The sequence below is a fragment of the Echinops telfairi genome, unplaced genomic scaffold (assembly GCF_000313985.2).
Source record: "Echinops telfairi isolate 266 unplaced genomic scaffold, ASM31398v2 ScPeMD7_31;HRSCAF=116, whole genome shotgun sequence".
Classification (NCBI taxonomy): Eukaryota; Metazoa; Chordata; class Mammalia; order Afrosoricida; family Tenrecidae; genus Echinops; species Echinops telfairi.
The window spans coordinates 10720425-10734645 of NW_022103928.1; the positions used below are offsets into that span (position 1 = coordinate 10720425).

Here is a 14221-nt window from a genome sequence, read left to right on the forward strand (position 1 = left end):
GTGCGACAGAAGGAAAGAAACGTCGCCAGGCCTGCGCCATCCTCACAATTATGTGTGAGCCCATGGTCGCAGCCACTGTGCCAACCCGTTTTGGGTAGGGTCTGCCTACTTTACCAAGCATGATGCCCTTCTCCAGGGACTGGTCTCTCCTGAGGACATGTCCGAAGTACCTGAGACAAGTGCCCCCTGCTTCTAAGGAGCATTCTGGCCGCACTTCTTCCAGAAAGTAGCCTTCCCGAAACTCGGCCTGCACCCATTGACTATGCACTCGGGACAGTATTTGGTGCCAGACTCTGAAGTCCGCTTATCAAAAAGGTAGAAGGAACAGTAGCTGCCAGTTAGTGAGCACACTTCGCTTGGTTGCGCACAATGTGCTTCACACTTCTCGTTTTCTAAACGGCTCCTGGAGCTAGGTTCATGCTTTTTGATGTTTTACAGAGGCTCAGAAAAGCAAACTAGTTTTACTTACGTCACAGGGGTAATGAGGGGTTGAATTTGCTGGATGTATCACCCAGGGAGAGTATGGCTGTTTTTTTTGGTTTTGCAGGGCTTTTTTTTCCTAAATAGCCATCAGATTTGGACATATGATCGTAGGTCAGATGTGGACAGATAATCTAAAGGATCTTTGCATTTTATGCTGTCTAAGCAACAGTTTAACATTTCTTGTGTGTGTTGTGTGGAAGAGATTTGCAGGTATGTGGGGGAGTGAACCTTTGTGTGAAAAAGAACAAATTCTGATTTGCTTCTTTCTGGTTTCTGGTTTTTTTGTTGAAAATTCAGAACCTAAACTTGAGGCTCGCCATTTTAAGATATTTTGATCCTACTTTGCTTTTTACAAATGTTATAGGACTTTGCTGGAATAGCTTCTTTTTCCTCAGGTAACCCACATTTTCAATGACCAAACTTTAGAGGAGACAGAATATGTTTACATGTTAAAATATTTATTTCCTGATAACTGGGACTAGATTATGCTATATACTTTATTTTTAAAAACAGAATATCCATTAGAGTCTTAAGTGTTGGTGACATGTTATAGACATTTATTGAACACCTAGTATACTTTTTATTGTACTCATTCAAAAGTGCCTATATGTCTTCACACTGGAGTTATTTCCTTTTTTGAAATACTTTTATTGGGGGCTCTGACATCTCGTATCACAATGCATGTATTCATCCTGTATGTCAAGCACATTTGCACATATGCCGCCATCATTTTCAAAGCATTCTCTTCCCACTTGAACCCCTGATATCAGCTCCCCATTTCTTCCCTGCCCCCCCCAACCCTCCCTCATGAACCCTTGATAAGTTATAGATTATTATCTCCATATCTTCCATCGTCCTCTGTGGCCCCTCACCCACTTTTCTGTAATAATCACCCTGGGAGGGTGTTCTAGGCTGATCCTTGTCACACTGGAGTTATTTCAGTGCATAGTAAATAATCCTGGAATTTTTTATTCTCCAAGAAGCAAATTTGATACATGTCATTCATTAAGATGACTTAGTATGTATAACCAGCAGACCTAATAATTTTGCATCTTTGATTTTGATTTTCTCCTTTGAAAAGTTTTGATATGCCGCATAAATTGATATAAAACTATGCTTCCCCAATGTGCTATCCTCACCAACTTGTAACTGCAAGATATTTGAAAATTCTGCTCATTTAAATTTAGAAAATGAAAGGACTTTTAAAAAGAAATGCTTTAAACATTTTAGCCAGTAGCCCTTTTATTATTGCTCTCTTTAGTGGGGTCTGTTCCCAAGACTGATGTAATAATTACCTACTCTTCCCAGAAGAAAATTTTCTCCATAGTGTTTTTTTCCTTTTAAATAATCCCAGAGAGTGGCACCAACAATCTGTGTGTGTCTATTTGCCAAAAGGTGGGTGGTTTGAATTCTACCAGAGGTGCTTGGGAAATTAACCTCGGAAAGATGGCAGCCATTAAAAATCCAGTGGCATGAAGCTCTACTCTGATGCACATGACATCACTTAACATCTATCTTAAAAACACATACTTGTAGGGTAAAAATGCACATTTCTGAAATTTAGGCATTCTCCTAATTGTTGACATATTTTGAAATTTGGCAAGTGAACAAAACTTTCTGTGGAAAGTGGATTTGGAGGCCGGGACTTGGAAGATGGGCTTGCTGTTAAGTTAATGAAAAAGAATTTGTTCTCTGGAAGTTACTGTTCTTTTTTTTTTTTTTAATCATTTTATTAGGGGCTCATACAACTCTTATCACAGTCCATACATACATCAATTGTGTAAACCACATTTGTACATTCATTGCTCTCATCATTCTCATAACATTTGCTCTCCACTTAAGCCCCTGGCTTCAGGTCCTCATTTACCCCCCTCCCTCCGCACACCCCCTTCCCTCATGAGCCCTTGGTAATTTATAAGTTATTATTTTGTCATATCTTGCACTGTCCGACATCTCCCTTCACCCACTTTTCTGTTGTCCACCCCCTGGGGAGGAGGTTATATGTAGATCCTTGTAATTGGTTCCCCCTTTCCAATCTACCCTCCCAGTATTGCCACTCTCACCACTGGTCCTGAAGGGATCATCTGCCCTGGATTCCCTGTGTTTCCAGTTCCTATCTGTCCCAGTGTACATCCTCTGGTCTAGCCAGATTTGTAAGGTAGAATTGGGATCATGATGGTGGGGAGGAAGCATTTAGGAACTAGAGGAAAGTTGTACTTTTCATCGTTGCTACATCGCACCCTGACTGGCTCATCTCCTCCCCGAGACCCCTCTGCAAGGGGATCTCCAGTGGCCTACTAATGGGCTTTTGCTTGAAGGTAAACAAGCGGCCATTTGGCTCAGAAGCAACAAAGCCCACATGGAAGAAGCACACCAGCCTGCGTGATCACGAGGTGCTGAAGGGATCAGTTATCAGGCATCAAAGAACAAAAAATCATATCATTGTGCGCTCACCTCCATGATATGATCGCTGAAGACAAGTGGGTGCATAATCAAATGTGGCGAAGAAAGCTGATGGTGCCTGGCTATCAAAAGATATAGCACTGGGGTCTTAAAGGCTTGAAGGTAAACAAGCGGCCATCTAGCTCAGAAGCAACAAAGCCCACATGGAAGAAGCACAACAGCCTGTTCGATCACAGGGTGTCAAAGGGATCAGGGATCAGGCATCATCAGAACAAAAAATCATATCATGTGAGTGAGGGGGGCAGTGCAGAGTGGAGACCCAAAGCCCATTTGTAGGCCACTGGACATCTCCTTACAGGAGTTACTGTTCTTATCAATTTAACTTTACCTTTGGAAAAGGACAGGAGCCCTGGTAGTGGATGTAGTGATTACACAATGGACTGCAATCCAAAAGGTCAGCAGTTCGAAACAATCAGCTGACAGTCTCCAGAACCTTTAGGGCAGTTCTACCCTGACCTATAGGGTGACCGTGCTATGGAAACCTCCTGATGCTAGTGAGTTTTGTTTTGTTAAAGGATATTTGTCATAGTACTTTGGGTTCGGTTTTTCAATGTTGTCCTCTTTCTAGCAGAAAACTATGTGTTTTGTTGTTGCTATTGCAAGATGAAATTCACAGGAAGCTGAATAGCAGGTAGGGTTATTTTGCATTGTGTGTCACAGGAGCCCTGGTGGTGCTGTCCTGCAGCATTGGACTGCTAACTCCATGTTCGTCAGTTCAAACCAAGGTCAGTGGTTCAAACCCACTATCAGTTTCACAAAAGATGAGATTGTTTGCTCCTGTGAAGATTTACAACCTGGGAAATCCTATATAGAGTTGCTTACTCCCTATCGTGTCAATTCTAACTAATAGTGACCCTTTAAGACAGTAAAGCGCTCTCTGTGGGTTTCCATGAGGGTGACCCTTACGGGAGCCTCATCTTCCACCCTCAGAGTGGCTGGTGGTTTTGAACTGCCGATCTTGTGGTTAGCAGCCCAGCTCTAGTCTTCATCACTAGGGTTGTGGCTATAGAGTGACTATGAGTGAAAATAGATTCAATGGTGAGGGAATGATTCTAAGTGAGGTGCATGTTCTTGTAGGTGAAACATACATATTTCTACCTGTGATGGGTTACATAATAAATTCCATTACTTTCTTAATTTGTTATGAGAGGAAATGACATACTTGCTTCTGGTAGGCCAGGCCAGGCTGAGTCTTTAACCTGTGCTTCTAACCCCTCTTAGGCAGATCCATACCATTTTTTTTTCTTTAAGGCCCAACTTCACCTGTAAATGAATGAATTATGTAGTAGGCAGGAGTTGAACAAATGTACATTATAGGTTGTACGAGGGCACTTCAGATAGTTCATGGAAGAGTGAAATTAAGAGAGTGTAATTTTTCTACAAATATTTTGAAGCCCTCTTGTATTCCATAGGTTTCTTTCCTTTCTATTTCTGTTATATTGCATTATAATAAATAAATTAATAATAAAATGTTTTATTTTTAAAATTTTTCTTTGTCAAAGGAATAAATCCCTCTGTTGGTGGAGGATGGGACACTTCAACTTGGGGCTTACAATCAAAGACTGAACCTCAGAGTCCACCGATAGCCTCCCCTAAAGCAATCACAAAGCCTGTTCGGAGGACTGTGGTGGATGAATCTGAAAGTTTCTTCAGTGCCTTTCTCTCTCCAGCGGAGGTCCAGACCATTCCGAAGAGTCCAGTGGTATCAACCCCTCCCGCTAAGTCACAACGACCAGAGGAGGAAGTGAAAAGCACTTTACAGGAATCCTTGCACACTGGAGAGTCGAGAACAACTGAAATGGTAGAGTGTAAAATAAAAGACGCCCCTGTGTGTGCATCAGGGGAAACTCTGGCCGTAGATACTCCATCAACTGAAACTGAAGTCAAGCATGAAGACATGGTCAACCAGGCATCTGATATCCAGGGTCCAGCTGGACATTTGGGCGTCTCTGAAAGTGTAACTAGTGTGAAAACAACTCCGGAAAGCAGCTCTAACATTTCCACACAGTCTCTCACAGCAGAAACAAAGGACTCGGCTTTGGAACCTAAGGAACAGAAACATGAAGACAGACAGAGCAACACACCGTCTCCTCCTGTTAGTGCCTTCTCCTCAGGTACTTCCACCACCAGTGACATTGAGGTTCTCGATCATGAAAGTGTAATAAGCGAGAGCTCAGCAAGTTCAAGGCAAGAAACGACAGATTCCAAATCAAGTCTTCACTTGATGCAGACATCTTTTCAGCTTCTCTCTGCATCTGCGTGTCCGGAATATAACCGTTTAGATGATTTCCAAAAACTCACTGAGAGTTGTTGCTCGTCCGATGCATTTGAAAGAATTGACTCATTTAGTGTCCAGTCGTTAGATAGCCGGAGTGTAAGTGAAATCAATTCAGATGATGAATTGTCAGGCAAGGGATATAATTTAGTACCTGTTGTCCTTAATTCTTCAACTCCAAAGACGAAAGTAGCAGAGCCTGCTGGAAGAAAATCTGAAGACGTAAATGAGACACTTATATCCACAGAAGAAACGGAAATGGAAGAAAGTGGGCGAAGTGCAACTCCTGTTAACTGTGAGCAGCCGGAGATCTTGGTTTCTGCTGTGGCAGTCAACGAAGGCAATGTCGTGGACAAGAAGGCTGAGCCGAGCCAAGCTGCTGAAAGTCAGCCCGAAGCACCTCCAGACAAGGACGACGTTTGCAAGGTAATTCTAGAAAGTATAATGCTTCCCAGAGATAAAATAATTTGTCTTACAGATATTCTCAGTGATGTGTAATGATTTGCACTGATTAAAAAAGATTGCTACAGTGCCATTTCAGTGTGTCATTAAGAACCTTAGAATTCACACACTGATGCTATCACATCATTTGAAACGTCTCCGAAAGAGCTATTGCAAAATAACCTAATGGTTCTCTATAGCTAACGAAAAAGTTAGCATTTTCCTTATAGTGAGTCTTTATTACTTTATTATTCTCTATAGCTAGTGAGCAGGTCAGTTTATAAAGGACTACCTCCTCCTTGTCACCTATCATTTTAACTCCTTTCCGTGTAGAGATGTTGAAAAAATATTTTTGCATATTCAAAGTGTTGGTAATAAATCTTAATGTAATCTTTAGATTTATTATTGATACTTTCCTGGTGTTATTAATTGCTTAGGTTGTTTTCCTTTTACGCTTTTAAAAATCTCTCTTATTGATAGCTGTTTGCCATGAAGAAGTAAGGGAACTGTCCAAGGAATGAAGGCATACCTTAGGAAAGACAGCTTTCTCTGAACAAAGAACATACACAAGGGCAGCGATGTAACTTCTTTAATTAACATCAAGTCACCGTTTTGGTTTTTCCTGTGATCTTGACATGTAGAAACTGAGTTGGATCTGGCATCTTTATTAGACTCCTGAAATTAGAATGTCTTATAAGTGCCATATATTGAATTGTTTAATATGAAAACAGTGCCAGGTTCTGTTACCTTGGCTTAATATTACTCACAAAGTACAATCATATTATAGTATAAAGCTACAATAGCAGTGTCCATTGTTAGAAGCCAACACTAATTACTATTACTGAGGTATTTTTGACTATTTTCAGTGTGTTTTAAGAGGTAAGTGATTTCTAAAGTAATCTTAGGTTTAACTCAAGACTTTGAGTCTCTAAGGCACTACTCTTTCCCTTACAAACTCGGCAGAAGTGAATGAAGTAGCTACTTTATTTTTAGTTTTCTATTGGTAATCTGGGGATTATAAAAGTGCATGTCTATGGGTTTTCAAAACCAACTTTTATTTTCCAAATGAAATGTACCATACGAAAAAAGTATATATTTTATTTGGGTTAAGGAGTAATATACGAAAACAGACACTTATGTACCCTCTGCCCAGCTTATCAATATAGAACATTATTAGAGGCTTTGACGCCCTATTTTTTAACTCTTGATTGCATCTATCCGTCTACTGCTTTTAGTGAGCATTTAGATTGTTCCCAGGTTTTTGCTGTTACAAGGAAGCTGCCATCAGTGTTCTTGGGCATGTCACCTAATGCACGTATGCAAGACATTCCTTTTCTGAGAGGTTCCCAGAGTGACATTGTCTTAGATACTGTTCCATTGTTTGTACTCCATGCAATAGGGGCTATACTGATTTATACTCCTACCACCTAGACCAGTGGTTCTCAACCCTCCTAATGAGTGACCCTTTAGTACTACAGTTCCTCATGTTGTGGTGACCCCCAACCATAGTTATTTTCGTTGCTACTTCATAACTGTGATTTTGCTACTGTTATGAATCTGATGACCTCTGTGAAAGGGTCATTTGACCCCCAAAGGGGTCGCGACCCACAAGTTGAGAACCGCTGACCTATATATACACTCTTGTTCTGAACCCACTATTCCTGATAGTATTTTTAATTTCTTTATAAGTTAGTGCTATCTTACTTATTCTAGTGATCGAAATTGCCTTTACATGTCATCACCTGAAAGTACAAAGGGTCTTCTCGGGTTAATAATTTTGACTTTATGTGTTCTTCTCTCCAGACAGTTGATTTTCTGAATGAGAAATTGGAGAAGAGGGAGGCTCAGCTGTTATCGCTTAGTAAAGAAAAGGCCCTTCTAGAAGAAGCCTATGATAATCTGAAAGAGTAAGTGTTTTACAAACGAGGACAAGTTTACACATTTAATAGGGTTTTATACTCTAATAAGGAATGCTAACTTGTTAAATTATAACTTATTTAAATTATTGAAAATGAAAGCATTTCAATTCTAACTAATGTAAAGATTACTTTTCTCCTCCAATTCTTTTTTTTTTTTAATCATTTTATTGGGGCTCCAATTATTCTTATTAGATTACATTTGACATTGAAGAGAAATATTTGTAAAAATCCAACAGCAAAAAAACCCTCAACTTTTTCCTGTTAATATTAATTATCTTTTAGTGTTAGAAATTTAAAACAAGTATATTTAAGAAACTGTGATATTTTAATTTAATAATAACGAATTCTAATTTATTTTAAGGAGATGAGTAGGGAAATGTTACATTATAGGATTGAAATATGTCTCCCCAAGTGAAAATTATTAACCAAATTAGTTTCAACTTTCAGAAATAAAAAGTGGTATTTTCTCATTTTCGCACATAGTGAAAGTTCTTAAATTTTATTGTTGGGGAAATTTTCACTTAAAAATTTTTTTTTGAGGTATGTTAAATACATTAAGTAAGTAATTTTTCTCTTGAAAGTTAATAGCCCTTAAGCTCTGTTTTAACAAAGTGTGTATTAAACTTAATGTCTTCCTTTTGATATTAGAACTCATTTTGTTTCCTTGGTAATCTATAAACATTATTCTCATTATTTTGAATTTAGTGAAATGTTCAGAGTGAAAGAAGAAAGCAGTAGCATTTCTTCCTTAAAAGATGAATTTACTCAAAGAATTGCAGAAGCAGAAAAGAAAGTTCAGCTAGCCTGCAAAGAGAGAGATGCTGCTAAAAAGGTAAAGACAGTTTGAAACTATTATAGTGAAATAAAGATAGCAAATTTTGAGTAATACATTTATAATACTTTGGTATTAGTAGCAAATAAAATTAAAGAGATGTCAGGTGGCATATTCACACTTGAATTGTAGTTTTTTGGTGGATGTATGTAAAATGACAGATTTTGACTGCAAAAAAACTGAATAAATTATATGTAAATTCTTTTGGAAGGTGTATAGAAATGATTGTTTTGGTGAATGATAATCTTTATAAATGATAACCATCAGACTAACATTTAAATTTCAGTGGCACTATATAAATCAGTTTATCATTCCTCTCATACACTATTTTCCTACCATTTCAAACATACATGTTTTTATGCCAGCCAAAATAATTTTTTTTTGTATAGTCATAGTTTCTTTTCTTTTTTTAAATTATTTTATTGGGGACTCGTACAATTCTCATCACAATCCATACATATATCCACTGTGTCAAGCACATATGTACAATTCACTGCCCTCATCATTCTCAAAATATTTGCCCTCCACCTCAGCCCTTAATATCAGTTGCTCATTTTCCCCCTCCCTCATGAACCCTTCATAATTCACAATTTTTTATAGTTTTGTCATAAATTATACTGTCCGACGTCTTTCCCCGCCCTCTTCTCTGCTGTCTCTCCCCCAGGGAGGAGGCAATACCTAGATTCTTGTAATCGGTTCCCCCTTTCCACCCCACATTCCCTTCACCCTCCAGGCCTCGCCCCTTTCACACCTGGTCCTGAGGGAGTTATCTGTCCTGGATTCCCTGTGTTTCCAGTTCCTATCTGTACCAATGTACATCCTCTGGTCTGGCCAGATTTGTAATGTCGAATTGGGATCATGATAGTGTGTGTGTGGGGGAAGCATTTAAGAACTAGAGGAAAGTTATATGTTTCATCGTTACTACCCTGCACCCTGATTGGCTCGTCTCCTCCCTTAACCCTTCAGTGACGGGGTGTCCAGTTGCCTACCGGTGGGCTTTGAGTCTCCACTCTGCACTCACCCACCTTTACAATTATATGATTTTTTGTTCTATGATGCTTGATACCTGATCCCTTCGACAGCTTGTGGTCACGCATGCTGTTGTGCTTCTTCCATGTGGGCTTTGTTGCTTCTGAGCTAGTTGGCCACTTGTTTTACTTCAAGCCTTTAAGACCCCAGATGCTATATCTTTTGATAGCCTGGCACCATCAGCTTTCTTCACCACTTTTGCTCATGCACACGTTTGTCTTCAGTGATCGTATCAGGAAAGTGGGCATCCACTGATCTGATTTTCAGTTCTTTGATGTCTGATAACTGGTCTCTTCTGCACCTTGTGGTCAGACAACCAGCCAAATTTTAAAATACAAACTTACAACAACTAAGCCCTTTTGGGAAGGTATATATTGATTTATTCTGACGCTGGGTTTCTTAGCCTGGGCTCTACAAATTTATATTGTATGAGAGTGCTACACCGTATAGGATGGGTAGCAGCATCCCTGGCTTGTGCACACAAGATACCAATAGCAACCCACCCCAGGGTGTGGAAATGGAGAATGTCTTCCAATATTGCCAAAGGCCCGTGGAAAGCATAATGACCCTTGATTAGGAACCATTATTCTAATGCTTCTAGCTTGGAATAGTTGACTATTAACAGAAATTGGTTAACCAACTAAGATGGCATCCCAACTAATAGTAATAAGTAGTAGAAGTTCCCCCTTAATGTTAGCTCTTTATTAACTTGAGTGTTAAAGAGACAGTATTTTAATTTTTTTCTGTGTATGCTTTCACAGAAAATCAGTATGTCGTATATGTCCCTCTACTTTTTATTGACTGTCTCTTTTCAGACATAGCTTGAGCCTACATAACTAATTTTTTCTCTTTTTTTGTCCATATGTACCAGTTAAATCAAATTAGGTTTTAAATAGTATTTGTATTCAAACATGATAATTCCGAATAGATTCAAGCCATCAACTATCTATGATAAAACTTAGGTCAGCTCAGTTTACACATGTTATAGTACTGCTTTAGCTAACCAGTCTGATTAGGGTCCTCAACATTCAAAGTGGATTTGAATGACCTTAGGTGAAGTGGGAGACAGATAATTTCAACAAGTATATACTACTTGAAGAATGTTCTAGATAGAGATAAGTGTTTGGAATAGTATAAAGAATGAATTCTGACTTGAGGAACTTGGGAGGATCTTACGGAAGACATGACATTCTTATCGAGCCTTCATGAGTGGGTCAGATTTGGGCTGTGGAACAATGTACAGCAATGTTGTGATGGTACAAAGCCTCGCCGTTGGTGGCTCATCAACCTGGGTTTAAGTCATAACTCAGTTATTAGCTGTCAGACCTGCAAAGCTTACTTGAGCTCTCCAACACCTATCGGTGTCGTTGAGTAATACTAGTGCCTTCCTCAGAGGATTGTGCAAGGAAAAAATAATAATGGATACAAAGCGTGGATTCAATGCTTAATAGATGTTAGTTTGTTTTAGCTATAACTTAGTTCTGGAGTATATTTGAAAAGAAAATGTTAAGTCATGGAACACTTTTCCCATCACCATACTTCTCCATGGTAGTCGTAAAAGATAGATACTCGTGACTTTTTTTCTTGCTGAATCTCTATTAGAAGAATATTGAAGCCTTTACTTTTATATTTCATAACACACTGATCAGCTTGAAGAGTTCTAAATAAGGTAAAAAATGTAGATAGGTACTCTTTGAAATGATTTTCCCAATGTAACTTTCAACCTATAGAATATGACAGGGTACCCAAAAATCCCCAAAATTGCACTGGGCGGAGCGGAGCTTTCATAGTTTGCATTTTTCCCGCTAGGGAGGCATCCAGCAACTCGCTCTGAGTCAGTTATGCCCTGTGGTGTCTCTGGTCACAGTGAATTGTTTCGTAAAAGCAGTTTTGCTTGAACCTCGTTTTTTTTGTGATGTACTCGTTTTTGTAAGAGTACAGTGAGAGGCTGTGAAATTTTGTTTCCTGCTTGGGAAAAATGCTCCAGAAACTGTTGTGATGTTGAACACAGCGTACAGGGACAGCGCTATGGGAGAAACTCAAGTGTATGAGTGGTTTTCTCATTTCAAAAAAGGTGAAATGTTGATTAATAACAAATCTCATTCTGGATGTCCGTCAACTTCCTGAATGGACAATGTCAACTCATAGTTCATTTGGAGTTCATTCCACCAGGTGAGACAGTTAACCAAGCTTTCTACTTAGAGGTTCTAAAAAGATTGTGTAACAGTGTGTGACAAAAAAGGCCTGATTTGTGGCAGACAGGAGACATCATTGGTTTTGCCACGACGATGCTCCTGCTCATGCAACCATCTCAGTGTACCAGTTTTTGGCAAAATGCATGCCTCTCTTGCCCCGTGCAACTTACTCACCTGACCTCGCTCCGTGCAACTTGCTTTTGTCTGGCGAATGAAGAGGGGCATGAAAGGACCATGGGTTGAAGACACGAAGAGAAAAGCGAGGGAGGTACTGTCAGCCACCCAAATGGAGGCGTTGAAAACGTTTCCAAGAACAGAATCGCAGATTGGACAAATGTATGAAGTGTAATGGAGAGTACTGTGAAGGTGATCAGGTTGTTTCGTAAAAAAAATTTAAATACATAGCTTGGAAAAATTAATTCTGGGTGTTTTTTTTTGATAGTTGTATGTTTAGAGATAGTGAAGGAGTACATTGCAGGTTTGTTCTCATTTATACATGTTTCCATATTAAAATGTGTTCATATCTGAATTTAGGTTGTGCATGTCATTTTCAAAGCTATAATCTCATTAACTAAACAAAATTTAAAGATTTCTATAAGGAGCCCTGGTGGAACAGTGATTACATCCTAAACTGCCGACTGACCTCAGTGGTTGGACCCCAAAGCTGCTCCCCAGGAGAAAGATGAGGGAGTGTGCATCTGTAGAGATGTCAAGACTACTCTGCCCTGTGGGATGCTACGAGTTGGAAATGGCCCTATGGGGATGGGTTACAGGGAATGTGATTATTGATGGGCTTTCTGAATATTGGGGGAAGTTTGAAAATATAACTAGACTGAAAGTAATTTTTTTCCCCAAGTAATTTCTTTATGGTATTCAAAGAATGTTTTTCTCTCACATTAGGAGATCAAGAGTGTGAAAGAAAAACTTGCCACGAGGTTAAATAGTGGTGAAGCTACAGACCTTTTGAAAGAGAAAGATGAACAGATCCGAGGGTTAATGGAAGAAGGTGTGTAAATGATTTAGTTGATTATGAAAAAAAAAACAAAAACAAACAGTACATGGAATATCTAGAATAGGCAAAGCTACTAGAGTTTTAACGTGGTTACCAGCAGTGGGAGTGGTGGTATCATTGTACAAGAAGCAATGAGTTTCTGTTTATCATTATGGAAAATATAACTGATTATTGGTAATAGTTCCATGTATCATCAATGTAATTAATATCACTAAATTGTACACGTGAAAGAGGTTGAATCGACAAATGGGTTGTATTTTTTTCAACAGTCAAAGAATATTGTTAGGGAAGAAGTATCTGTTAGGGGACTGATTGGCACGTCCTGATAAAAGGTTTGGAAGCCAGAAAGATGTGGACTTAAACCTCAGAGATGATGATCCACAGTTAGTGGGGAAAGAAAGAGTTAGATGCAGAGAATCATGTATATATATGTATATATACAGAGAGAGATACATATAAATAGCTTTTTGTTTATATGGAGGTAAAAAAATAACTCCATGAAACTAGGTAGAAGGTTGTGGGGCCCTAAGAAAGATTGTAATAGGTCTTAAGAACCTGCCATTTGAAGCAAGGCATTTGAAGGTCTTAATTCTGTGGTTCATATAACATCAGAATCTGATTTGGGAATATACAATTGTAATTCTATGCTCTGGCATCAGAAAGTGGATTTTTCATTTTATTCATTTTATAATTTTTAAGGACTTTGTCTAGGAAAAGATTTCTAACATCAGGATCATAAAGTTAATTTAAGTTATAAATCAACACTGCATTTGTTTATATAATGTTTTAGGTAAGAGAATATTTTAGAATGGGTAGTCAGGCTCATTTTTTTTTCCTTAAAATTGTTATGGTTATAAAATTAATGCTTGCTATTTGTTGAATTTTTTTGCTATAGAAAAATATATAAATGAGAAAAAAGCTTATAATGAAGAATTATTAGCTCAATGTATGTGTGAGGCTGGGCTGACCAGAGAAACAGTTCAATGATACTCATATGTGTAAGACAAACCTTTGTATCAGGAAGTGATTGTATATTAAGAAAGCATCCCAGCCCAGTCCAGAACAGGTTCATAAGTCCAATACTGGTCTTTAAGTTCCTCTTCAGACTCACACAGCCTCAGGCAGAATGCAGGAAGATCACAGGCGGGTGGGTGCTGAGTCTTGTGGATTCAGTGGCAGTGGGAAGCTTCACAAGGCTTTGGCAGGTCTCAGCCCTGTGACTCGCCAACAAGAACGTGAAGACAGAGGGAGAGAGAGAGGTTCCAGGACCCTCTTTAGGAGAAGGCTGTACTCACAAGTCAGATCCATTAGCCTGTGACCTACTTGACAGGCTAGACTCCACCCCTTCATTCTTATACTTTCAAGCTGACACGAAATTATGTAACTACCACATGTGTTTTCTTCTAGTTTCCTTTCAATACAATTTCAAAGCTTTTTTAAACAGGGAGGGTAAAGGGAGAATGGGTAGGAATGAGGGAACCGATTACATGGAACTGTGTGTGACCTCCTCCCTGGGGGACAGACAACCGAAAAGTGGATGAAGGGAGACGTCGGACAGGGCAAGATATGACA

The 14221-nt window shown here is 39.0% G+C and overlaps 1 protein-coding gene across 1 annotated transcript in view; it reads left to right on the plus strand.

The window, feature by feature from the left end:
* Positions 1-14221, plus strand: part of TMF1 (TATA element modulatory factor 1) — a 50040-nt gene that overhangs the window by 658 nt on the left and 35161 nt on the right. The window contains exons 2-5 of the mRNA XM_004702421.2: positions 4449-5647; positions 7466-7569; positions 8287-8413; positions 12538-12643. Coding sequence (XP_004702478.1) covers positions 4449-5647; positions 7466-7569; positions 8287-8413; positions 12538-12643 — 1536 coding nt within the window. The remainder of the gene's footprint in view (positions 1-4448; positions 5648-7465; positions 7570-8286; positions 8414-12537; positions 12644-14221) is intronic.